The sequence below is a fragment of the Pelodiscus sinensis genome, chromosome 2 (genome assembly GCF_052426305.1).
Source record: "Pelodiscus sinensis isolate ZL-2025 chromosome 2, ASM5242630v1, whole genome shotgun sequence".
In the NCBI taxonomy this organism is placed as follows: Eukaryota; Metazoa; Chordata; order Testudines; family Trionychidae; genus Pelodiscus; species Pelodiscus sinensis.
In genome coordinates, this window is record NC_143053.1 from 258,362,642 (window position 1) to 258,388,557 (window position 25,916).

The 25,916-nt window shown below is 57.9% G+C and overlaps 2 protein-coding genes across 6 annotated transcripts in view; one reads left to right on the forward strand and one right to left on the reverse strand.

The window, feature by feature from the left end:
- The window catches only part of LOC102462804 (tumor necrosis factor receptor superfamily member 16-like), a 46,400-nt gene extending 35,651 nt beyond the window's left edge, over window positions 1-10,749 (forward strand). Inside the window, exons 4-7 of one of the 2 annotated variants that reach the window (XR_016348989.1) lie at window positions 2,201-2,417; window positions 6,900-7,045; window positions 8,038-8,585; window positions 8,710-10,749. Coding sequence is in view for 1 of the 2 variants with exons in the window: in XM_075922981.2 (XP_075779096.2) it covers window positions 2,201-2,417; window positions 6,900-7,045; window positions 8,038-8,342 (668 nt within the window). In the remaining variant the exon portion in view is untranslated. Of the gene's footprint in view, window positions 1-2,200; window positions 2,418-6,899; window positions 7,046-8,037 lie in introns of both variants that reach the window. The other variant, XM_075922981.2, reaches the window with a different exon arrangement.
- An 8,637-nt stretch (window positions 10,750-19,386) lies between these two features.
- SETD2 (SET domain containing 2, histone lysine methyltransferase) overlaps window positions 19,387-25,916 on the reverse strand; it is a 134,576-nt gene continuing 128,046 nt past the window's right edge. For 2 of the 4 annotated variants that reach the window (XM_075922983.2, XM_075922982.2), the window contains exons 20-23: window positions 25,337-25,408; window positions 24,771-24,851; window positions 21,456-21,557; window positions 19,387-20,142 (exon numbers count right to left, since the gene is read on the reverse strand). In XM_075922983.2, the coding sequence (XP_075779098.2) occupies window positions 19,981-20,142; window positions 21,456-21,557; window positions 24,771-24,851; window positions 25,337-25,408 (417 nt within the window). In that variant the 3' untranslated portion in view covers window positions 19,387-19,980. The remainder of the gene's footprint in view (window positions 20,143-21,455; window positions 21,558-24,770; window positions 24,852-25,336; window positions 25,409-25,916) is intronic. The other 2 variants (XM_075922985.2, XM_075922984.2) reach the window with 1 other exon arrangement.

The window sequence follows — 25,916 nt, forward strand, 5'->3', positions numbered from 1 at the left end:
CTGTTTCAATTGCCCCTCCCATTTTCATGTTGGCCCTGTTGGGATAGCGGTATCAACCCCAGACAATGCTCTCTTTCATTTTTTCCGTCTGGGTGCAGAATGAATTTTGTTCTGTGCACCGAGGCCTGTGCAGATGTGCACCACCAGTAGAAACACAGGTTGCTGTCGGGGGGGGGGGGCTCTGCTAAGAGCTTGGGTGGCATTTGATTCTCTCCTGGGCAGCCGCCCAAGCGTACAGGGAACCCTGGATTCCCAGGAGATGAGCAAGACAAGGCAGGGGAGGTAATATCGTTAATTGGCCCCTCTCCTGCTGGTGAAAGAGACTAGCTTTCGAGTGACACAGAGCTCTTCTGGGACCAGGCCAAGCCCCAGCGTGGGGCGTTGCATCCTGCATTAAACCCCCTGCAGCGTCGCGGGGAGTAACTGGTGTTTTCATCATCCTGTCCAAAACTGCTGTGTAGTGCAGGGCACTATGCTGCTCTGCCCCAGAATCAGCTGCATTTCACTGGCGGGCAAAGCAAGGCCTGGCCTGTAGAGGGCCCAGTTGTCCGTTCCCACCAGTTTTATGTAAGCTCAATGCCGCCAACTTAACAGAGTGACTCCCGATTTACACCGACACGCGGAGCGCGTTGCACCCTTTGTCAGCAACCTTTGGGATGAAAATCACTAGAGACCGAGTCAACTTTTCCTCCTGCCAGACACTCAGCGCTTCCCTCCTGCTCCCTGAAATGGCTTGGATGCACCCCCACAAGAATGATTTTTAGCCGCCTGCTTAGGGCAGTGGTTCTCAACTCGTTTCAGTCCACGGACCACCAGGCCAATCCACGAATTTTCGTGGACCACCTCCTTTTTGAGACATGATCAAGAAGAGGAGACCACGAACATTTTGGGTTGTAATTGATTTCTTCCTAACAGATTTTTGGCTTGTCTTCTCGCTGACAAGCTTTTCAATGTTTGGAGTGGTACTTTGATAATGCACAATGAATATCGCTTTCCACAGCAAGGCGATCCCTCTGTTTGGACATAACGTGCAACAAACACGAAAATCCAGTCTCGCACGGATACGTTGATGCAAATGGCAAAAGGAAATCTGACTGTGTGCGCTGACAGATTTGGGTAACTCCTGGCCCCGTTGGCCCAAAATTTCTCGATGGTAGTCACGCCGTGTGACTGTGGACAATGGACCACCGAGAAAGTCCCATGGACCACAAGTTGAGAACCACAGGTTAATGGTATGACATACTAGCTCTTGGTAAACATCTATCAACCCACCAAACCCATGTAGGAGGCAGCTGTTCTCTCAGGGCATGTCTACGCTAGGAAACTCTTTCGAAATCACTAGATTCGACTTAATCACTCCCGAAATAACACAATCGAACTAGTGCGACCACACGACTCGAAATGAGTTCAAAGCCGTCTCCGTTACTCTGGCTGCGCTAGCTCGGACGTAGAGCCTCGGGAAGTAATTACTTTGAACGACTCTGCAGAGTCGTTATTTCGAAATAGCACCGGCCAACCACACAACCGCCATTCTGAAATGATTTCAAAATTAGGATTATTCCTCCAGGAAAGCAGGCGCGCAGATTTCAAATGGGGCTCATTATTTTGAAATAACGGGCTTGGTCGTGAGGACTTACCGCTTATTCATTCGACCTAAGGGGGGTTATTTTGGAATAAAGCCCAAGCGTAGACCAGAGTCCGGAGTTCCTTCATCACCCACCCCCCTCCTCCCCCCCGAGCCAGCAACAAAAAGTTTTGACAAAAACATTGTTGTTCGTCAAAAATGTTTGAGTGTTTGTCAGAAACCGTCCCCCCGACGTGCTGGTTTCTGACACCCCCAAAATTAAACCATTCTCAGGTTAAACCTCACAAAAGTCAGCTTTTGGGGGCTGGTGATTGCAAAAAAAAAAATCCTCAATCTTGAGGGGGTTTTAAGGCAAACTTGGAGAGCTTCAGTGAAATGGAAATTTTGCCTGAAAAATGTATTTCTGTTGTGCCAAAAAAAGGGGGCATTTTCAGGTGAAAAAAGTGTTTTGATGGAAATTTGCCCCCCAAATGGGGAAACTGAGGCACACTGGGGACCAGTCTCGGCGGCTGACTTGGGGGAGCTGCTGGCTCACACTAGGCCCTCAGAATGGAAGCCGGGGCGAGCCCGGTTCTCTTTGCGTCCCCTCACGTTGCCGGTGGTGTTTGCTTGCAGAGAGAGAGCTGCAGATCCTGAAGCGCACCGAGGGGGACCCCCGCAAGGATTACCCCAGGAAGCCCCCGCTGGCCGAGTCGGAGGGCAGCGCCTCCCCCAGCAACTCCTCCGAGTTCGTCCCGCCGCTGCCGGACAACAGCAAGAACATCATCCCCGTGTACTGCTCCATCCTGGCCGCCGTGGTGGTGGGTCTGCTGGCCTACGTGGCTTTCAAATGGTACGTGCGGCTGGCTGCCGGGAGAGCTGCGGGCAGGAACGGGGCCGTGCAGACGTGGGCGAGCTGGTGTCCTCCTGTTGCGGATCCTTCTCTTGTTTTACCCCACTGATGCCCGGCAGAGCTAGGGTGGCCATCACGGTACCTCCGGACTAGAGAACAGGTGCATTTGGTGCACGGGGGCCCAGGCCAGAGAAATGGGGGGCTCAGGAGTCAGGGCTGGGGTGGAGGGGCCCAGGGCAGAGAGATGGGGGGGTCAGGAGTCAGGGGGTTCAGGAGTCAGGGCTGGGGTGGAGGGGCCCAGGGCAGAAAGATGGGGGCTCAGGAGTCGGGGGGGGGGTGGAGGGGCCCAGGGCAGAGAGATGGGGGGGTCAGGAGTCAGGGGGTTCAGGAGTCAGGGCTGGGGTGGAGGGGCCAGGGCAGGGGGTTCAGGAGTCAGGGCTGGGGTGGAGGGGCCCAGGGCAGAGAGATGGGGGGGTCAGGAGTCGGGGGGTTCAGGAGTCAGGGCTGGGGTGGAGGGGCCCAGGGCAGAGAGATGGGGGGGTCAGGAGTCAGGGGGTTCAGGAGTCAGGGCTGGGGTGGAGGGGCCCAGGGCAGAGAGATGGGGGGGTCAGGAGTCGGGGGGTTCAGGAGTCAGGGCTGGGGTGGGGGGGCCCAGGGCAGGGGCACCATTTTGGGGGGGGGCTGCAGCCACACATACCCGGTTGCTGCTGCTCTTTTTCCTCTCGGGGAGCGAGGGGAAAGTTCACAGGCTGCAGCATCCTCCTCTGTCCTCCCCCCGGAGCAGAGCATCTCCCCTCGCTCCCTGAGTCCCATCCCAGGCAGGGTCTCCAACCTGCTTAAGCACACGGTCGCTCTTTGAAGTTGTCAGTCCAGGAGCTACCTCCGACCCAAACACCTCTGCCCTGTTCCTTTGCCAAGGCCCCACCGCTGCCTCACTTGGCCCTCCTCCCAACACCCCTCTGCCTCGGTCTCCCCCACTCCGCACAGCAGGCAGGCGGCAGCTCTGAGGCAGGGCGGTTGAAGTACCGGCACCCTCCTAGTCAAACCAGTCAGGGTCACCTGGCAGAGGCTCAGAGATCTACTTGTAGATCCTGCTCTACTGCCTGGTGACCACTGAGCTACGGGCTCCCCTGGCCTATACAAAATGCCTCCCATTTGACCCCAGGGCGCAGAGAAATATCATTATGGGAAACCGAGGCACAGCGCCGTGACATGACTTGCATTAGGTCACACACCACGTCAGTGGCACGGCCAGGAAGAGAAGTCAGGCGTCCTGGTTCCCAGCCCGGTGCCATAAGCACTAGACCACGCTTCCCCTTCACATGTGGGCTCCCTGGGCTTAGAAAAGACGGCAGGAGAGCAGAGGCGGGCCCTCCTGCTAAAAGTGGGATTTATCCCACAGCAGGAAGGAGGAGAGAGACGATTCTCTAGGGGCTCAGCACAGGGCTGGGGTTCTAAGCCAGGTTCTGACACCGACTGACTCTGCGACCTTTGGCATGTCCCTTCACCTTTCTCTGCCTGGCTCTCTTTGGCTAGGGTCTGTGGTACCTCCCACGGGGGGGCGGACGGGGAGAAGCGATGAGCTAGGGGTTGCTTGGGAGGCACTTTTGATGCTGGAAAGCACCTAGGAGTTGAGCACAGGGTGGCAAACTACAGCCCGAGGGCCATGTCTGGCCCAATAGGCCCTTTTGTCCAGCTCCCAAGCTCCCATCGGGGAGCGGAGTCAGGATAGCCTTGGGGGGAGGAGTCAGCTAGCCCCTCTGCCCCTCGCCCCCGCAGCCAGCCCCAGTGCTCTGGGAGCCGGGGGGGAGGGGGGGGGAGCAGTTGGAGAAGGGGAGGGGGCCGTGGCCCCTGGGCGCTCGGCGCTGAATCGGAGTAACCCTCGCGGGGGGTTGGGTAGCTGGGGGACGTAGCCAGCCTCTCCGGGGGTAGGTCGACGGGAGCCCTGCGGAAAGGCGTTCCAACCGCTGGCTGGGTGGCAAGAGCCAAGGCAGGCCCTGCACCCGCCCGGCTCCCCGCTCTTGCTGCCTGTGTTCGGGATTTATCTCCCCGGCCGCCCGCTTGTTTACATTCTTCATATTCCACTCGCACTGAGAGACTCCAGAGCCCAGGGTGGCCTGCTGCTGCCCTAGAGATCATGGGCCCCCCTGTGTCTCCCCTGCCCTATAGATCATAACCCTCCCCTCTTACCTCCCTGGCTCTATAGATCATAGACTCCCCATCCCTCCTCCTGCCCTATAGATCATAGATACACCTCATCCCTTCCCCTGCCCTATAGATTATAGATACCCTTCATCTCTTTCTCTGCCCTATAGATAATGGGCCACCCAGTCTCTTCCCTGTCCAATAGATCAACCCCCCCAATCTCTTCGCCTGCCCTATAGATTATAAGCCTCCCTTACCTCTCTGTCCCTATAGATCATAGACTCCCCATCTCTCCTCCTGCCCTATAGATCATAGACTCCCTGTCTCCCCCACCCTATGGATCATAGACATCCCTTCTCTTCACTCACCCTGGATTCCTTTCCCCACGTCTCCTCCTGTCGGATGAATCAGAGTATTCGCTCTCCTGGGCCCTGGATGCGAACACTGGTGAAAAGGTCTCACGGGGGCGGGCACACATGTTTATCACCACCGTGTGAGCACTGGTGAAAGGTGTCTCACGGGGTGGGCACACACGTCTATCACCACCCGGTGAGCACTGGTGAAAAGGTGTCTCGGGGGCGGGCGCACACGTCTAGATGTGGGGCTCGCCCCACGCACAGAGCCCATGTCCTAGGGCGCGCGATGGGAGGGCCCCGGCTCGACAGGCACCCGGTGGCTAACCACTGGGCCAGGCTGCCTCCGTGCCGAGTCCGGTGCCCGGCTCTGCTACCGGCTCGGGTGACGGGGGCCCGCGCCCTGCTGTGCCCGGTGTGGTGCAAACCCAGAGCCAACCCGCAGGCGAGGGCACTCAATCACCTCGCCCCCCCCGCCTGCAGATATCCCCCCTTGCCACCCGCTGCTCCCCTCCTCTCACTGGCGAAGCCCAGTCCTGGGAGCTGCCCGACGCCTCTCCTGAGATCCCGCTTGCTGGCGCCAGTGTGGGGAGGCTCAGTACCCCCCGGGATCGGGCCCTGGCCGCCCCCGGCTGCCTGCTGCCCAGCAGCGGCCGAGTCCCGCGCAGAGCCCCGGTGTGATGCTGCGGGGCAAGAAGTGGCTGTCATGCGTGCACGGCCCCAGCGTCACAGGTCTCGGTGCCACCAGGGGACTGGCACAAACCTAGGAAGAGCGTTAGGGCCTGAATCAACGGGGGGTGCGGGCAGAGAAACGGCCACGGAGCGGGTGTAGTGACTGGCTTGAGGCCTAGGCCCGCGCCCTGTGCTGCCCTGGGAGACCTTTCACCAGTGCTCGCACGGTGGTGTTAGACGTGTGTGCCCGCCCCCTGTGAGACCTTTTCACCGGTGCTCGCACGGTGGTGATAGACGTGTGTGCCCGCCCTGTGTGAGACCTTTTCACCAGTGCTCGCACGGTGGTGATAGACGTGTGTGCCCGCCCCCTGTGAGACCTTTCACCAGTGCTCGCACGGTGGTGATAGACGTGTGTGCCCGCCCCCTGTGAGACCTTTCACCAGTGCTCACACGGTGGTGATAGACGTGTGTGCCCGCCCCCTGTGAGACCTTTCACCAGTGCTCGCACGGTGGTGATAGACGTGTGTGCCCGCCCCCTGTGAGACCTTTTCACCAGTGCTCGCACGGTGGTGATAGACGTGTGTGCCCGCCCCCTGTGAGACCTTTTCACCAGTGCTCGCATGGTGGTGATAGATGTGTGTGCCCGCCCCCTTTTCACCAGTGCTCGCATGGTGGTGATAGATGTGTGTGCCCGCCCCCTTTTCACCAGTGCTCGCATGGTGGTGATAGATGTGTGTGCCCGCCCCCTTTTCACCAGTGCTCGCATGGTGGTGATAGACGTGTGCGCTCTGAGAGACCTTTCACCAGTGCTCACCCGGTGGTGATAGACGTGTGTGCCCGCCCCCTTTTCACCAGTGCTCGCACGGTGGTGTTAGACGTGTGCGCTCTGAGAGACCTTTCACCAGTGCTCACCCGGTGGTGATAGACGTGTGCGCCTGTGCACGGCCTGGCACTGGAGAGCTAGCCCTGGCCGGGGGCATTTGGCCCAGCACCCTGCCCGGGACAGGGAAGCAAGGGAGAAGGAGAGGGAGGGAGGCGGAGGGAGAGCCAAAGCAGGGCAGGCAGGCGGGGGAGAGAGATGGAAACAGCAGGAGGCTGCCCCCTCTCCCTGACCTGCCTCCCGCAGCCCAGCCCGGCCGAACCAGCTGTGCAGGGGGCAGGCAGGGATGGGCTGGGGGGTTAAGGGGGGGGCATAGTAACCCCCCAACGCGCACACAGACCCCCTCCCCCACTGGCCCCACTCATGCCCTCTGCTTGCGACTAAGCCCAGCCCCCTCTCCACCCCCGGACCCCCGTCCCCTCTCTCCCGCAGCTGGACCACCTGCAAGCAGAAGCAGCAGCTGGCCAAAGCCCGGGCCGGGGAGCTGGGGGCCTCCCCCGAGGGCGAGAAGCTGCACAGCGACAGCGGGGTCTTCCTCGACACGCACAGCCTGCAGGAGCACCACGCGCTCAACAAGGGTAAGGGCGCCCGGCGCAGGCCACGCCCCCGCCCCCCGAGGGGTGTCGCTTCCCCCCACGGGCGAGCTTGGGAGCTCCCACGCCCGAGGGCGGGGGTGAGAGGAAGCAGGGGTGTCCAGGGACCCAGGCTGCGATAGGGACAGTGCCTGTAAGAAACGTTACGTTACTTTCACTGCTGGTTAGGGGGCTCGGCGGTTTCTGGGCCCCCCCCTCCCCCCCGAGTGTGAGCATTGGCAGTTTCTATGCGCCCCAGGCAGTCTACGCAGGAAGTTTCCATGTCCTCCAGGGATACGGGCATTGGTGTGTTCTACGTCCCCCGGGAGGGGGGTTCCACAGAGGCTGGAGAGAGGCTGTTTTCGGTGGGGGAGGCGGCAGAACAAGGAGCAATGGGCTCAAGTTGCAGGGGGGGAGGTCTAGGGTGGATACTAGGAGATGCTATTTCCCTAGGCGGGTGGGGAAGCGCTGGGCTGGGTTCCCTAGGGAGGGGTGGAGTCTCCATCCCTAGGGGTGTGTAAGTCCCGGCTTGACCAAGCTCTGGCTGGGATGGTTGTGTCGGGTGGGTCCTGCTTCGGGCAGGGGCTGGACTCGGTGGCTCCTGAGGTCTGTGCCCGCCCTGGGGTTCTAGGCTCCCCGGATGCTGTGGGGGACTCGCGGCTGAGCTAGTGCCTCTAGAGCAGCATAAAACGCTGCAGCGGCCCCGGGCCCGGCTCGGGTTTGTGCTTCAGCCGGGCGCTGTGGCCTCTTAGGCAGCCAGGGTGACTCCAGGGAGGAGGGGTCTGCACTGAATCACGGGGACCACGTCTTCTAGCCGCCAGGCGGGCTCCTGGCCAACCACGGGCCTGGCTCGGCTCCGCGCACCCCGTGGGCTGTGGCCTGCGGGGCCAGTGTCCGGCACAGCAGAGGGGCGGCTCCTGTTCGGGTACACGGAGGCGCGGATACTCCGCCCTGCCGCCGGCCCGGCCCTGACGCACGCTCTGCCTCCCCCCCCGCAGCGCACAAAGCGGAGCCCCGGCTCTACAGCGCCTTGCCCCCGCACAAGCAGGAGGAAGTGGAGCAGCTGCTGGAGAGCTCCGACCACAGCAGAGACTGGCGCTGCCTGGCCAGCCAGCTGGGCTACGAGGAGGAGGCCATCGACACCTTCGGCCGGGGCGAAGCCCCTGCCCACACCCTCCTCTCCGACTGGTCTGCCAACGAGGGGGCCACGCTGGAGGCCCTGTGCGCGGCCCTGGCCGGCATCGAGCGGCCCGACGTGGTGGAGAACTTGACCAGCCCGGCTGAGGCCAGCTCGGTGGTGTAACGGCACGGGCGAGCCAGCAGGGGGCGCCTGCCCCGCGAGACTGGGACTCGCTACGAATTCGAAAAGACAAGGTGGGAGGGGAGCAAATTTTGTTAATTATAAGGGAACTTTGGGGGGGGCAAAAGCGTCAAAACAAACAAAAAAATCCGCAGGGCTGCGACCTGTGGAGGGACGAAGGACGGCACAAGGTCGTGATCGGCGACTGAGCCCACTCCCCCCTACTGGTGAGAATGGGACCTGCGAGTGTCACATGCTGCCCCTAGTGGCTGGAATCGGATCTGTGGGTGCCACATGCTGCCCCTAGTGGCTGGAATTGGACCTGTGGGTGCCACATGCTGCCCCCTAGTGGCTGGAATTGGGGCTGCAGGTGCCACATGCTGCCCCCTAGTGGCTGGAATTGGACCTGCTGGCACCACATGCTGCCCCCTGGTGGCTGGAATTGGACCTGCTGGTGCCACATGCTGCCCCCTACTGGCTGCAGGCAGACTTGTAGGTACAACCCGCTGACCACTGGGAACTGGACCTGCAGGCACAATCGGCTGTGGCAGCAGGGGCGATGCGCATTAACATTTGGGAGCCTCTTGGCTCCATGGAAGCACCCTGGGATTCGGGAGCCCAAAGCTTGCAGCTGGCGGCTGTACTGGGCCATGCGCGTAGGCGAGCGCCACCCCTCAAGGGGCGTGGGAGGATGCCGCCTCACAGCCTGGCAGGGAGCGAGACTGGAGAGGACGGGCAGTGTGAGGGGAAGTTCCCTTTGAGTCCATCTCCATGCCTGCCCTGGTGCAGCTCCCACCTGGCCACGTTTTCATTGCATCACACGACTATTGAAAGCCGTGGGGCCTCCCTGTGCGCTCGCCCCTGTCCCTGGGTGCCAAAACCCAGCCTGCCCGAGCAGCCGAGGGGTGAAGGGACGCAGCACGGAGCACTGCTGCCTACCCCTTTGTAGTGCTAGACCCCCAGCCCTCTGTCACCCCGCCAGCCCAGTCAGTCCCCCCCACACTTGCTGCAGCAGCCCCAAATCTTGTCAACCCCCCCCCCCCCCCACATTCACAGAGAAATGCCTGCACCAGTCAGGGAGTTAATTGACGCCCTCCTGGCTCCATCCCTGACGCGATGTCTCCCCTTACCCTGCCCCGCTGGCTGATTTGTTTGGGGGGGGGGTTGTTCTTCACACCATCCCCCCGACAGCCCCTGGGGCCAAGCCTAGCACTTGCTCACCGAGGGCAGTTCCCAGAAGCCTTTGGGTGGCTGCCCCAGGCCACGGGCTCGCTGCCTTTTAGGGGGTTCAGCCCTGGGCCCCAATTGCTGGGGGGAAGGGAAGGGGACGGACTGGCCCAATGGCATATGGGGGCGTCAACGGGACCGAGCAAACCCCCTTCGGCAAGGAGCAGAGCAGGAACTGGGGGGGGGGGGGATCCATCAGCAGCTCCTTTGCCCCTGCTCCCCCGGACGGCGCTGCTGTTAACCCCCTGGGAGCACAAAAGGGGTCTGACCCCCCGGGCCCTTGAACCTGAGGCCGGTGCCCAAGCAGGCCGGGCTGGGCAGTGCTGACGGGCTGGCTGGCTGAGGCTCGCTCCAGTCCGGCCTGGCACCCCCATGCCACGTGGGGCTCCACCCGCCTGCCTGTGACCCACACTGCCCTGGGACTGCCCGGTACTGACCCACCGCCTCGCGGCCGAGCTACCCCCTTGCAGCATGTGCTGGGCCCTCCCTTGGCCCGGCAGCAGGGGCCAGGTGGGCCCCACGGCGCTTGCCCTCCCGTTGCCCCGCCCCCAGAGGGCCTGCAGGGACAGCTCTCCCCGGCCGCGCCCCGCAGAGGGCGCTGATGCGTCACCCCTGCACGTGAATACGTGTGCGCCGGTCCCCCCCCCGGGCCGCGGTGGGACCTCCGCTCTTCCCCACTGCCCAGGCAACTTTGGCCCGAACGGCTCACCGAGGGGCCCTGAGGAGGGGTGTCCCAGCTGCCAGTTCCTGGGCTCAGTCCGTGGGCAGCATGTGCAAACATGGCCCCCCCTAGGGACCCTACCAGCCTGCGGGCACCACCCTGGGGCTTGGTGCAGCAGGGCCGAGGTCCAGCCCCTGGGATGCCCCCTGCACCCATCCATTGCGTGGGTGCAGCGCTGCAGCCTGAGCGGGCGCTCGTGGGCCCGGTGCATTGGGCAGGACGGGCCCGCGTGCTCGCGCTGGCCTGGCCACCACGTCAATTCCCGTCTGCTCTACCCTGCAATCACCACAGCGCCCGGCTCTTTCCCGCAGCCTTGTCTCGGGCTGGGTGCTGTGGCGCCACTCGCCGACCCTGCCGGCTCCCGTGCTGTACTGTTCTCCCTCTAGCTGTGTAGGCCTCCGGAGCCACCCGTGGGCTGCTCCCGTCTTACAAAACCGTTGCATTAAACGCCTCCTCTGGTGACCTGTGTCCTTTCCTCTTGGGCAGGGCGCAGGCGCCAAGGACCCACGAGGCCTCGAGTGACGAGCGAGGCGCACACACCCCCTCGGGGCCCTGCTGGGCCAGCCCCAGAGGCTGCCGAAATGGGGTGAAGCCCTGGAAACGGTTCTCATGGCATAAGCTGCCCCCAGGGAATTTCTCTTCCTCACCACCAGAGTCGAGTTTGTTTAAGCCATGAAGTGTGAGCGTGAAAACTACCCCACGTCCCAGCTTAGTCTAACCAGGCCCCCGTGCTGCCTGTGGGAACACGGTTGCCCTATGGGGCCACCTATAGAATCACAACACGAACTGGAAGGGACCTCAAGAGGCCATCAAGTTCAGCCCCCCCCTCCCCCCCCCCAGAAGGACCAAGCAGCGTCTGGCTCATAAAAAGGGCCAGACCAAAGTCCATCTCGCCCAGTGTCCTGTCTGCCAACAGTGGCCAACGCCAGGTGCCCCAGAGGGAGGGAACAGAACAGGGAATCCTCATGTGATCTCTCCCCTGTCATCCATTTCCAGACAAACAGGCTGGGGACACCACTCCGACCCAGCCTGGCTATTAGCCATTGATGGACCCAACTGCCTTGACTCTATCTAGCTCTTTTTTTAACCCTGTTAAGTTCTAGCCTCTGCCACATCCTCTGGCAAGGAGTTCCACAGGTTTCCTGTGCAATGAATGAAGAAAAACTTCCTTTTGCTTGTTTTAAATCTGCTGCCTGTTCATTTCATTTGGTGACCCCCCCCCCCCCTCGTTCTTGTGTTAGAGGAATAAGTAACTTTTCCTTAGTCACTTTTCCCCCACCGGTCAATCAGGGCACCGGCGGGGGAGGGAGGGAAGGAAAGGGGAGGGGTGCACGGTCTCCTCCCACCCTGCCAGGGGTGCAGGGCGCTTGCACGCCAGGCAAGGGGGGGAAGAGGAGACTTTGTGCACGTCTCCTCATTCCCTGATTGGCCTGGGGGCAGGAGGAGCCGCAGGGCCTCTGCGAGCCAGATCAACCCGCTTGGCAGGCCGGCTCCAGCCCCAGGTGGCCCTTTGCCCCCCCCCTCCCCCCCCGGAGGATAACAGCCTCCTACTCCTGCAGGCTGATGGCGTCACTGCTTCAGCTGCCATGGTGCCACGGAGGTGCCGGTCCTGGGCCAAACCTGAGGCCATTCTGTAAGGGGGGGGCCCTCTCTAGGCACCCCCCAGGGAAGCTGCCCCACTCTAGCAGCTGAAGATGGCTGGGGGGGGGGGGGGGGGGGGATTTGTGCCTCTGGCTAGCAGCAGCGCCACTGTCCCATGCGGCTTCCCCGTGACCGCCCCAACGTGGGATGCCCCCAGCGCCAGCTTTCCAGGGGCCAGGCAAGACCGGGCACGGGGGGCTTGCAGAGCCCGGCGCAGGAGGCTCCGTGCAGGCGGGTGCCCAGGGACCACGGAGGGCGCGTAGCCCACGGCTGGGGCACACTCGGCCTTAGGTGCATGCCCCACGGGCACAGGGCCCTGCTGCACTGGGCACACGCCTGCCCCTAGGGCGAGCCAGCCCTGCACAGAAGCCCCCCCCCAGCCTCGCTAGGCAAAGGGGAGGGGAGCTGGGGGCCTTGCCCAGGGCCTGCGGCCACCGGCCCTACCCCGGGCCCTTGCCGTGTCCCCCCTACCAGGGGCACAGGCCTGGGGGCTCCCCTTGGACGCGCCTGCAGCCCGGGGCTGGACGGGCAAAGGGAAGAGGCCGGGCTGGCGAGAGGAGCGGGAGGGGCAGCGCCAGGAGAGCCGGGTCCATGCAGCTTCGGCCGGGCCTGCTGCTCGCGCCGTTGGGCCCGGTGGGTTCCGGAGCCACCGGCTCCCAGCCCGGCGTCACGCACTGAACGAAACAAACAGGCAATGCCATGCAGCCACCCCTGGGATGGTGGGACTGGGACCTGCCTCCCCCCCCCAGCGCAGCGCCGGCAGCACCCCCGGGCACTACCATGCAGCCACCTCTGGGGTGGGACCCGGCCGCCCCCCCAATGCAGCGCAGGCAACACCCCCCCGGGTACTGCCATGCGGCCACCTCTGGGGCGGGGGCGCAGCCGCCGGCGATGGCTCCAGGGGGTGACTCCCCCACTAGGCAGGGTGGCGATGCGAAGGCAGCGGGGCCCCTCGGGAAGGAGCCGAGAGCTCTGCGGTTCAAGGCTGGGGGCGGCGCCATGCGGAGAGGCCGGGGGGGGGGGGGTGCTCCAGTGCCAAGGGGAGCCCGGCAGCAGCCTCTCGTGTCCATGGATGCGGGGGGGGGGGGGGATTGGCACCGCTGCTGCCCCCTCAGCGTGGCTGGGCGGACGCTCCGCCTGCTCCCAGAGCCAGGGCGGCCCGCGCCCCAGAGTTACCCAGCTGCCATGAGCGGTGGCACAGGGAGCCCCCCCCCCGCACCCCACCAGCTCTGCGAGCTCCCTCCGTGCAGGCGCCCGCCGCGCTCACGGCCAGTGGGGAGCGGAAAGCTGGGGCGGGGGGGCCCGGCCCCACACTCACCGCCAGGGGACGGGGTTTTATCCAAATACTCAGAACTCCTGGCTGGTGCAAAGCCGGGTTTTGAGGTGGGCGGGAGGGCGGAGGAGCAGGGCCGGCCTTGGGGAACACGGAGCTCCGGGCGAGCTTGGGGGGTGGTGCCCCGACCCCTGTGGCCCTAGCCCCACCCATCTCCCCTGGCACCCCCATCCTGAGCCCCCCCGTCCTGAGCCCCCTCTGCACAATGCCCACTTCACCCCTGCACTTTCCTCCCTCCTGTGCCCCCAGGCCTGCACTTCCAGCAGGTTCTGCCCCCCGCCCGGTACCCTCCACCCCCGCCCCGTTGCCCCTCCCCTCCGGCTATGGGGCTGGGCACGGGCCCCAAGGACAAGCTCTGCCACAGACGCCTTAGCGATCCTGAAGGCACCGTCGTGCACAGGGCGCCCCGGGCGGAGCCGAGGCCAAGGGGACACTGAAGAGGGGCATCTCCTGCAGGTCCAGCCCCGGGGGCTCAGTGCTGTTCAAAGCCAGGTGGGGCTGGCCCCGGCAGGCCCCGTGGTCACCTCGCCCGGGGAGGAAGAGGCAGCCCTGGCTCCCAGGGGAGGTGCTGGGGGCCTGCTGCTGGCGAGGGTGGTTTGGGGCTGGCTCCAGAGCTTCCACCTCAACCCTGAAGCCAGTTCCCGGTACCAGGCCTGGGTCTGCCAACCTCTGTGCCGAGGGGGCCGCTGAGGCGCACAGCGCAGGGGGATGCAGGCACAGCCGGAGAGCCCCGTGCTCCCTGCGGGCACAGGAGGTAGAGCAGCCTCCAGGCCCAGTCCCGGGGGCCAAACGGGGCCTGTGTGCCAGAGGAACCGCCCCCGCCGACCAGGGGGTCTGTCTCCCTGCGGGGAACGCCGGCCGGGCATGAGCGAGCGGTGGCAATGCCGGGACAGCGGCTCCCGTGACACGAAAGGGAGCAGCCCCACGGCGCCGGCAAGGGGGATGGGTGTCTCCCCCAGGACGCCCAGCGGGAGGGCTGCTCCGACTGACCCCGGTGGGCAGCGAGGCGGCCCTGAGAGGGCGTGAGCCAGCAGCGCTCGGGCCCTGAGCACGGCACACGGGAGGCCGCTGCAGGCGACGGAGCGGCCACGAGCAAGCCCCAGACATTGCACTAGCGTGAGCGCCGACAGGCCCACGAGGGCTCCCGTTTCCGAGCAAAGCAGAGGGGCCGGCTCCATCAGTGAGGATTAAGGCGCCCAGGGGCCGGGGAGGAATCCCCTTTAAAAGCCCAGGAACGCCGGAGCATTGTAGGCTGGGGCTTGTTCCTGAATGACAGGGGGGAGGGTCCGGATTCCTGGAGTTGGGCGGGGGGGGGGGGGGGGGGAAGACTGGCCCGCCTGCCCCAAGCAAGAGATGGACTGTGTGTGTGTGGGGTGGTGAGGAGAGGGGAGGGCACAGCATAGGGGGAATGTCCCTGTAAGGCCCATCCAGGGCTGAAGGAGTGGGCAGTGGGGGGAAGGGACAATATGTTTGAATGACAGGGACCACTGCCCCCTCCACAGCCTTCAAGCGGCAGTGCACCCCCTAATCCAGCTTCCGCTAAGGCAGACTGGGCCACCCCCCACCCCCCACCCCCCGGCCTCTGCTCCGGTGCTCCCAGGCGAGGCTCTGCACAAGGAGGGTTGGTGGGTAGGGCTCCGTCTGCTCCCCTCTTGCTCACTAGCCAGCCGCCGCATGCCCGGCTCAGCCCAGGCACCGTTCCCAGCAAGCAGGCCCTTGGGCCGAGGCCGGCCCCGGCACTGTGGACTGCCCAAGATAACTGGATTTATTCCCTCCCCAGCCCCTTAGGAGACGGCTCCCCACTGCCACCGTGTGGACACGGCTCTGGCAGTCACTCCTCTTCTGGTGTTGTAAAGGCCTCTTAAAAGCCCAGGCCGTGCTGTCCTGCTCCTTGGGAGCTAAGTCATGGATCAGGCCGTGCTGCCACAGTGGAGGTCAAGGAACAACATTTCACCTCCTGGGCGGCGCGCCTGCCTTGTTCTCAACCATCCTGAGCTTCCCCCCAGGTAAAGAATCCAGCCACAGCCCTGGGTCAGGCAGCCCTGCCTCGGGGGCGGTTAGATTTAGGGAGCGTCTACCCAGCAGGGCTTAACTCAAAATAAACTACAGATTGAGCTACCTCCATTGTGCAGCTGATTTCGAAATCTTCCTCCGACTTCCCCCACTCCTCGTACAACAAGGGCTACAGGAGGCGCAGTCAGACGGCCTCCGGCTTGACAGAACTTTGACATTATTTTGACATAACTGCCTGCTGTATTGACGTGGACTAAGTTACTATGAAATGTTACTGTGTAGATGTATCCTAAGGGTAGGGCTAGACTACAAGTGGTCAGAAAAAGGCAAGCAAAATGCACTCCGCCGTGTGGTTTCCCCCCCGATTCTTTTGTCAGAAGCAGCTTTTCCGACATTTGGCCCGTCTAGACTGGGCAAAATGTCGGAAAAACCCCCTTTTTCAGAAGCCCACTTCTTTCTTGTAGAACGAGGAAGACAGGGGCTTCCACTAAAAACAAAAACAAACAAATAAAAAACAGAAGAGCAAATGTTCCCTGGACACAGCGGAGTTTTTTCAGATACCACTTTTCTGGTCTCCCGAAAACCCCCCACAATCTAGTTGTACCTTAAGGGATTCCACAGGAAAAGGCTGTTTATGAGAGCCAGAGGGCAGGCAGAAGTTTTCAAAGCAACAAACTGACAGAGGAGGGAGATCGGGAACTTCCAAAGACCCTCTGTCAACACAAGACAGACCAAGCTCAGTGGAAATGAAAGCAAGGTAGCAAGTTTAAAACTGAGCCAAGGAAACACCTGGGGAACACTCCGCCCCAGGATGTGGATTTCAAAGGTTTAACAGGATTCAAAGTTTCATGCGGAATCTGAGACACACCAAGAAGGGGCAAAGGCGGTCCATGTAACATGGCTGCTCTTTCCTGTGTGTAGCTTCATTTCCCAGCTGGACCGCTGGATGCTTCTACGCTCAAGTTCTAATGTCTGGTGCGGTGGGAAGGTCTAACACTGAATACTTCCTCTGCTCAGTTTGCTTCCTGAGCCATTGCAGTGCCAGGGCTGGACTAGGTCCAGTGAAAAGCACTTGAGGACTCAGCGTGTCCTTAAAGGTAAGCACGTGCTCCCTGAGTCCAGGCCTCGAGCTCTGAGCGTTTTGTACGAAGAGCCGGAGTCTGGTCTAACCCACCAAGATGAAATCCTGCTGCGGCTGGCAGTGCAGAGTCACAGCCAAGAGAAACGTTGAATGATCTCAGCTTTGCCGTAAGCCAAAACACTGACTCACCGGCACGGCGCTGGCTCTGAATGCTCGTTAAAAGGCTGTTTCCCTGGAGAGCTGAGCCCAGGAGTGAGCTAGTAACATTGGCAGTAGTTAAGGGGATCCCACCTGCAGGTGCATCAGGAGTGAAGGTAGGACGTCCTTTTGCTGGACACGTGCAGTTTGTCGTCTGGCGATGCCTCTCACCCTTGAGCCAACGGCGCGTTGGCTGCCCTTTTCCAATGAAATGAAGCAATGGGACCGAGCCCCTTCCAGCAAGACCTGCTAACCTCTACAACAGCCTGGTCTACAACAGCAAGTTCCAGACGCCTATTCACAGGGGAGACGGCCCCTCCAGTCCCTTCCCCTCCGACTGTTTTGGAACAGGGACTGTCTCACCGAGCGTGTGCAAGCAGCCCCCTGCACAACGGACCCTTTGGACACTCCTCTGAATACAAATCAGTTGAGGGCATTGCCACGACCACAGCAAATGACAATCTGGAAGGAGGGCAGTAAGAATCAGGGGTTAGAGGGGGAAGAGCCGAGAGTGGATTGCACCCAGGTCCCTAGGGCATGTTTACACTAGGCAACGCTTTCAAAATGAGTCCCAGGCCGGCTTCGTTAACATGGATGCGCTAATTCAACTTAGAGCGTCCACACGACCGCTGCTTCAAAATAATTTTTGAAATTAGCGTTATTCCTGGAGGAAAGCAGCCTGGTGGCTCTTAGTATACTTAAAAAGCAGAGCTGCAGCCGTCTGGGACTCTCCCTTTCCTGCCCCCCGGATAGAGACAATGCTGGGGGGGAAATATTGGCTTTTAAGCCAGGCTCCTCCCAACACCGGCTCCTGCTTCCCCGAACACAGTGGCAGCAAGGCAGGGAAGAGACTAGTTGAGTAGTGAGGCTTATTGGGTAGTTGACTACTTGCTTACATCCTGCTCTTAAATATCTCCAGGGATGGAGATTCCACAACCTCCCTAAGCAATTTATTCCAGTGTTTGACCACCGACAGGTAGGAAGTTTCCTCTAATGTCCAACGTAAACCTCCCTTGCTGCAGTTTAAGCCCATACTTCTTGTCCTATCAGACATCAAGGAGAACAATTTTTCTTCCCTCCTTGCAACAACCTTTTAGATACTTGAAAACTTACGTCCTCTCAGTCTTCTCTACTCCAGACTAAAGAAACCTTTCCTTATGTGTCATCTTTTCTTGACCTTTAATCACATTTGTTGCTCTTCTCTGGACCGTCTCCAATTTCTCCACATCATTCCTGAAATGTGGTGCTCAGGACTGGCGACAATACTCCAAATGAGGCCTAGGCAGTGCAGAGTCAAGCAGAAGAATTATTTCTCATGTCTTGCTTACAGCACTCCAGCTACTGCATCCTAGAATAAGGTGTTACCCTCTTGACTCATTTAGCTTGCGGTCTACTATGCCCGCTGGAATCCTTTTCATTGTAGACGGCCTAGGCAGTCGTTTCCCATTTTGTATGGGTGTGATAGATTGTTTCTTCTTAAGTGGAGTATTTTACATTTGTCCCGATTGAACTTCATCCTATTTACCTCAGACCATTTCTCTTGGTTGTCCAGATCATATAAAATTTTCATCCTTCTCCTCCAAAGCACTGGCAACTCCTCCCAGGTTGGTGTTTTCTGCAAACTTTCTTAGCGTATTCTCTGTGCCGTCATCCAATATCTTCATCAGTGATTTAAACAGAACTGGTCCCTGTGGAACTCCACTTATGGGCCTTCCAGCATCACTGTGAACCATTAACAACTATTCTATGGAAACGGTTATCCAACCAGCTATGAACCTACCCTATAACAACCCCATCCAGGCTGTATTTCCTTCGTGTGTTAATGCAAAACTCTTTCAAGTGCTTCACTGAAAAGTCTAGCCATACCACATCTACCACTTCCCCTTTATCCACAAGGCTTGTTACCCTGTCAAGAAAAGCCATCAGGTTCTTGACAAATCCATGCTGTTACTCATCACCTTATCTTCCAGATGTCGGTCACTCTGGGCCATTGTCCCACAAACCAAACAGGGACCACGAGCCTTTCCTTTTGTTGCAAACACTTTGGGATGCTCGGAGAGACGTGCTAGGTGCCTGTACCCCCTTTCGGCATTGCCACCCAATAGTCACGAGAAAGGACCAAGCCGCTCCCCTTCATGACGGTGATCATGAAAAAACTAGCCGCCTCCTTCCAACTCTGCTGCTGTGCCCACGTGGACTAAGATGGGGGCTTCTCCATCTTTTTTCCCTGACAACCCTGCCTCCCCCCAGCAGGCTAGTAAAACTCCACAGCTCCCCTGTGCCACAAGAACTCTTTTTCTGCCTACCCAACAGATTAAGAGCCAGGCCCAATGTCGGGGGCAGGAAGCAGACCAGTTGCCCAGTGCCCCACAGAGCAACGTTGCTTGGCCCTCAGTTTCAGCCCTGGGCCCAGTGAGTCTAAGGCTGGCCCTACTCTCTGGTTTATTTTGGCCAACTCCCGGGGGTCCAGTCCCTGGTTCTAACCCACTGGGGCAGGCCATGTGACAGAGCCAGGAGAGCTGGGGTCCTTGCTGACCTGCTGCAAGGTACCTCAGTGCCCTGAGCCTGTTTGGCCCTCCCATTCTGTATGCCTAGTTCCACTGGGAGCTCTCTGGGGCGGGGATGAAGCAAATCCTAACACAGCAGGGCCAGGATCTCGGTCATAATTTTGCCCTCTCGCACATGCAGGATGACATTAAATTACCAAGAGAAGCAGACGTTCCCATACACGATGGCCTGCTCTCAAACGAGTCACACCGTTGCTTGCTTACATCAAGGACAGAGAGCTTTGGCCATTCCCCTGGGCTGGCTCACAAGCCATTTGCAAGCTGCGTCCATTCTTTCATTTCATTTTATTTTATTTTTTAAATTTTTTTTTACATAAAAAGTTCAGTAAAAATTGGATAAAGTAAAATGATTTAAGCAGTAAAATCAATCTTATCAACATAGCACAAGGCCTGCCAGAAACCCAGAGGCAGCCTGTTCCTGAATATTTACATGATAACAGATGAACCTTGCAGGAGAACCAAAAAACAAAACAAAACTATCCTTACAAAATGTTCCCGTGAGATTAGCACGTGTCGGGCTAAAAGCAAAAAAAAAAAAAAAAAAAATTTATCAATATATTCACATATACGTTAAAATATAATACAGATCTCGGGGACACAAGGTGTGCGCATGGGTCAGTGCGCCTAACAGCACCGCCAGATTTGAGACCCGGGTTTGCCTGTGGAGAGGACGAGGATGGCCGCACTGTGCTGCCCTCCAACAGGAGGCAACTACTTCATTTCATACAGAAAAGGGGTTGTTTCTGTCAAAGAATACACAGGGTCGAGTCAGATCTGTAAGTCCTGCCCACGCTGACAGTCTCCGAGGTTCGGAGTCTGAAGAGGATGGATCGCTTTCCTCCCAAAAGAATTAGAGGTGGTTATTCTAAGTCCGTGTCCTCTTTGGGCTTGTAAACTGCCCCAAACTTCTGCATGTATTTCTTAATGTACTCCTTCGTTTTGTGCTTCACATTCTCATTGCACTCCAGATCCTCTGGGTTCTTGCAGTATTTCAGCTCTTTGTTCATCACGCCATGAGTCAGCTGGAAAGCAAGCAAGAAATGCAAAGGTTACTCATTGATCCAGGAAGCTGGCAAGCACATGCCTATGAACTGGGAGGGTTTCATACACGTGGGGATGTCTGAAGTGGAACGGAGGACTAAGGATGTTAAATATCGACTATTTGACTAATCGAATAGTCGATGCATTTTGCATTGGACTATTTGATTAGTTGATAGGGCGAAAACTCCGTGTGTAGCCCCGGAGCAGCTGGAGACTCCAGCTGATTCTGGGCTCCACATGGCCCTGTCGCTTTGAAACACCACATGCAGCCTAGGGACACGCCAGCTGGCCCCAGGCTGCACGCAGAGTTTCAAAGCGACACCACCACGTGGAGCCCAGGGTCTGGCCCCAGGCGGCGCAGCTGCTCTGAAGAACCCCTTCCTCCCCTCCCACTTGCTGGGAGAGAGAAGCCGCTAGTCAATTAGCATGTCGACTATCCAATAAGCATTTGCTAGTTGACTAGTCCTTCACATCCCTATGGGGGACTTTCCTACCAGTGGAAGCTGGGATTGTTGGACAAACTATTCCACTAGCTTATGGGGTACTGAATTGAGATGGCACTACAGAAACATTGATCCAATTTACCCTTCCTCATCATAAGAGAACAAAGGAAAACCCAGTTACATTTTTGCAGCCTTTCAGTGTAAGGCAGAAAAAAATCCCCTCTTCCACAATGAATAATTCACCCATGGAACTCCTCGCCACTAGACAGAAGTAAGCCCAACGGCAAGGCGGATTCCAAAAGGACAGTATATGCATCTGAGTAGGGAGAACATCTGCTATCACATTACATTAGACAGAGCAAAACCCCCTTGTGGCTCTAGAGCCACTGAGGAGAGAAAGACAGACATTTCTCTCAGTAAAGTTCCCCGATAACTGACCCAAACAGCTTTTTCTCCTTCCTGTGAAGCAGCTGGCACTGCTGGCCATGGTCAGACAGGAGAGCAGACCAGATGCACCAGTTCTATGCCCATCTTCCAGTGTACCGTGAACACAGCCTTCCTCCAGCACGTGTGACTGCCCCATGCCTGTGGACTGGGTGTGGGTGGGTGGGGGGAGCTAAGAATTTGTGATCCATCCCTGGATGGTCAGAGAAGGCTCAGGGGGTGTAAGGCAGCTAAGCCTCAAGAGCTGTTTAAAAACCATGTCCATTTCCTCTGCATTAACTCCCCTACCCCACTCTAAATCAGGGCGGGTTTGTCAGACACAGCATCAGGTCCTAGAACTTCTTCGGGATTACTGAGTGGAAAACCATTCCTGCGCATGCACAGATACTGTCATAAAGCCTGGATACCTTGCGTGCTAAGTGTTTGAAGTCTTCTGTTGTGGTAATTCTTCCCACTTTGCAGTCAGGTTTGCGGTAGGGGTTCAAGCACTGCACGATGAACTGAGACATCTGGAGTTAGGAAGGAGAGAAACTAGTAAATAAGTTAGTCTATAAGGTGCCACAGGACTCCTCGTCGCTTTTGCAGATTCAGACTAACACGGCTACCCCTCTGATAGTAAATAAGAACGCCTCAAGCCACTGCTGATTAGCTACTGACCGTTTCTGGCCCAGGAACATTTACCGGAAGGGGTAAAACTCATCCCTCCAAGCACGACATTTGTGCTTTTGCAGGAGTGCAGGTAAAGACAACCGTCAGTAGAGCTACTGAACCAAGTGAAGCCTTTTTGCTGGTGTCCAAGGGAACAGCTCCCACTTACACAGCTGTGACTAAGGAAGGACCACATTTCTGTGTGGTAAGAGGCGGTCAATCGCAGCACAGATTTGTGGCAGTTGCCAACTTTGGATGGCTCGAACCAGGGACCTTTCACAGCTAAACGCCTATAGCTTGAGGTAAGGTGCCAAACTCCGTAGCCACTCACAACCTCAGCATAGAGGGGGACCTAACACCCCACCCCCAGCGGGTTACATACTCTCATGCGGAGTAATTGTTACAGGATTTCTTTAGGGCCACCTCTAATAGCTATTCCTTTCTCAACCCACATGCCCCACGCGCTATATGCATGGACCAAAGGCCAGCTACCACAGTGAGCTAGTCTGCAAAGTAACCAACTCATTTTATTACACAGGAAAACAAAAATGGTGGGAGAAATGTAACCCTGGACCCCTCCTGAACACCTTCCCCAGGCAAAGCTCCCTTTAATTCCCTAGGAAATCAGCCTGTGTAAGACGGCCAAGATTGGGCCCTCTGTAGGCAACTTGCAGGATTATGAGTATCTACAGTCCTGGAGCCTTTGCATCCCGCCTGCCCAGCAGGATGGGAACGGGACTTTCCCTTTCATGCCGTAACTCAGGGCTGTTCAGCCTGAAGACACACGATTCTCATCCACTAATTGACCATTCATTATCAGTGGGAAATAGGTCAATGGAGGGATGATAGGAGTTACTATAGAGATCTTTCTGGGTGTCTGGCTGGTGAGTCTTGCCCACATGCTCAGGGTTTAGCTGATCACCATATTTGGGGTAGGGAAGGAATTTTCCTCCAGGGTAGATTGGCAGAGACCCTGGAGGTTTTTCGCCTTCCTCTGTAGCATGGGGCGCAGATCACAGCTGGAGGATTCTCTGCATCTTGGTGTCTTCAAAGTATTTGAAGGCTTCAATATCTGAGATATAGGTGAGAGGATTATTCTAGGAGGGGGTGGGTGAGATTCTGTGGCCTGCACTGTGCAGGGGGTCAGACTAGATGATCATAATGGTCCCTTCTGACCTTAAAGTCTATGAGTCATCCGATCACAAGAGTCACTTGCAGAGTGCTGCCTGTGTAACCACTAGGGATGTTGAAATGCGCTGAAACAGGTAACCGTTAAATGGGTAACATTTTAGCATTTGACGATCTTGGCTGCTCCGACAGCTGGGGGTGTGCACGTTCCTGCCCAGTTGAGTTGAACTGGCAGGACTTGGGGGTGGGGGAGAAGCAACTGCCTGCCCCACTCGGCCTGAGTCTCCCTGCCCATTCCTGCACAGCAGGGGCTAGGACACCCACCGGCCACCTTTGGAGCTGGAGTCCCTCCGGGCTGCTACCATGCAGCCAGGTCCAGGACACTGCCAGGGCGTCCCCATGGGGGGGGAAGCCACTGCCACCCCTCCCCCGCTGGCAGGGGCTGCTCCAGCTTCTTGACTGGTGCATCTGCCACTGGCAGGGGCTGCTCTGGTGTCCCAGGTTGGGGCAGCTCCTGTCTGCAGTGGGCCCTCGGGGGGCTGGAGCAGACGCTGCCCGCAGCAGGCGGGGAGTTGCTCCAGCCCCCGCCCGCGAACCTTAACCAGTCAGCATTCTCCACTCTGGTTAATGGGTTAACCCTTCACCTCCCTAGTGACCACACTGCACGGGAACAGGCTCCTCTTGTCCTGCTCACCTCTCAGGAGACCCTCCTTCGCACAGCAAACAGTCCCGAGCCACCGTTGCCCTACGAAGAATCCTAAGCAGGGTATGGCCAATGGCCCTGGGCCCTTCGGTCCTGAACTCCTCTGAGCTGCAACACCACAACCCTGCCTCCCAGACACACGGGGAGGGAAATCCTGCCCCATTTCAGTCAATGTGAGTTTGCCCTTGGCTTCAGTAGGGTCAGCATTTCCCGGAAGCTGTGTCCACACTACAGAGCTTTTTGTGTCACAAGAGGAAAGAGGAGAACGCACAGGTGCCCTGGTGGCCATTCTGTGCATACCAACCAGTGCCTACTTCCGAGAGAGCGTCCATGCAGTCCGGACGCTCTCTTGCGCAAAAGCGTGTCGCTTTTCCGATGTGCTTTTGCAGTGTGGACGCGCTCTTGAGCAAGACGTTTTTGCGGGAGCTCTCTTCCGACAAAAGCTTCTCGCGCAAAAAACCTGCAGTCTGGACGTAGCCTTAGAGCAGTGTTTCCCGAACGGGGTTCCATGGGGAAGTGAAAATACGAGTTTTGCAGGAAAATTCCATGACAACATTTTATGATTTTTTTAAATAAATATTTAAGCATTTATTAATTTTATTGAAAACGATTTTCATTTGTTGTTGGCCACAATCAGTGTCTCTGTGTAATGCCTGTTTAGCCAGTGAGCGGGGATTTTGATGTTACTCAGCACTGCGCTCGTCATCAATCAATGATGCAATCGTCTGTTGTATGCCACCGTAAATCCCTGTACTCACTCTTACGGAGCGTGGATCATGTGAGTGACTGAATACAAATAGACTAGCGCCGCATCGGACAAAGTCGAAGCTTCAGCTGTCAAACCAGTTGCTTGTATGAGCTTCATTTTTTGTACACATTAAAAGTGATTCTTGTTTTTAAATATGTGCAATTAAACTAACGTTGATCTCATGACCTTGTTTAGCATTTGTTTATTATCCTCCTTACTTATTTGTGGTCTACTTTTTCAACTCCGTATATTAGACTGTTATTAGGGGCTCTGCAAAATTCTTTCCAGTTTTAAAGGGTTCTATGGCCAAATCAAATTGGGAAACACTGCCTTAGAGGGTTTTTAAGGCTCTGCAGCTGCATGTGTAGTAGCTCATCTAAGGGATTACTGATTTAGGAGCCCAAGTAAAGATTGAGAATAACCCCTTCTGTGAAGGACAAGGCATCCTGCTGCCCTCTAGCCCCACGTTTTACGTATCCCATCTTGCCTCCTTACCTCTTTCCTGAACACTTCTTTGCTCTTCTTAGCCAGCTCACTCGAAGTGTCGGCTTCCGCTGTTTTGGGTTTCTTGGAAGACTGCGGGAGAGGAAAAAGGTCGAACAGTCACTTTCTGATTTACAGACATACCTTTGCAACACCAGAAGCTTTTCCCCAGGCCCACCACGGACTCCACGTATGCAGGGCTGGACCAGCAGCCTCTCCCCCCAACAGCTCTGGAGAGTAAGAATTCTGGTGGCAAGGGAGGGTTACCACATCCTGAGGAAGACACTCAGTACTGGGGCACACAGCTGGGCCCGAATGCCTTTTGGGAGGTAGAGTCCTGATCTGTTTCTGCACTGATGCCTCGTGCTCATTTGCACAACTCTATCAGCCTCCTACTCCTCCAACACGCACCCTATGCCATACCACACCGCTCTGAGAGCCTGTCTGCAAAGGGACATTCTCTGTGCCAGGCATAGGACATGGACCCTTGTATGGCTATGCTGGTATCTTTCCTTCCACCCACTTGCAACTCCCTGCCGACACACATCCTAGTCTCCTCCAACCATCTCAAGACTCACTGCTGCTGGCTCACTCTCCGTCGCTATTGGTGGCTCCGGAGCTAGCTGTTCTCTCACTCGGGCCTGACCGCGCTGGAAACAAAGCACAAAACAGTAACATGGATGATCGTTGCAAACAGCTCGTTTCCTCCGACCCACTGGTCTTCTGGTTTCCCCTCCTCCGCGTCCTGCTCTTACGCTCTCTAGCTCAGAACATGAGCTCTGCAGGCCAGGAAGCTGGTTCTCTCTCCGTTCGACGGTGCTATGTAAATCGTTACCATCCGAACGGGAAGGCTGCAGAGTCAAGCACTTGAAAGTTCGTAAATGGCAAAAGTAGCAATATGTGATCATGTAATTAAAGATGGTGGTATAACATGTGCACACAAGGAGGCCAAACCAACATGGTTCAGGCCACCTTACTTTGGGCCCATGTACGTACCCATGATGGTACAGTCTAATTACATCATCACATACTATTTTTCCTTAATTCTGGCATTTCCTAACTTTTGAGCGCTTCACTTTGCAGCTCCGGTGGCTTTCACAGTCTTTCAGAATGCAATTTCCTAATTTCTGTTTTCTCAGTGTCTCCTGTGGAACCATC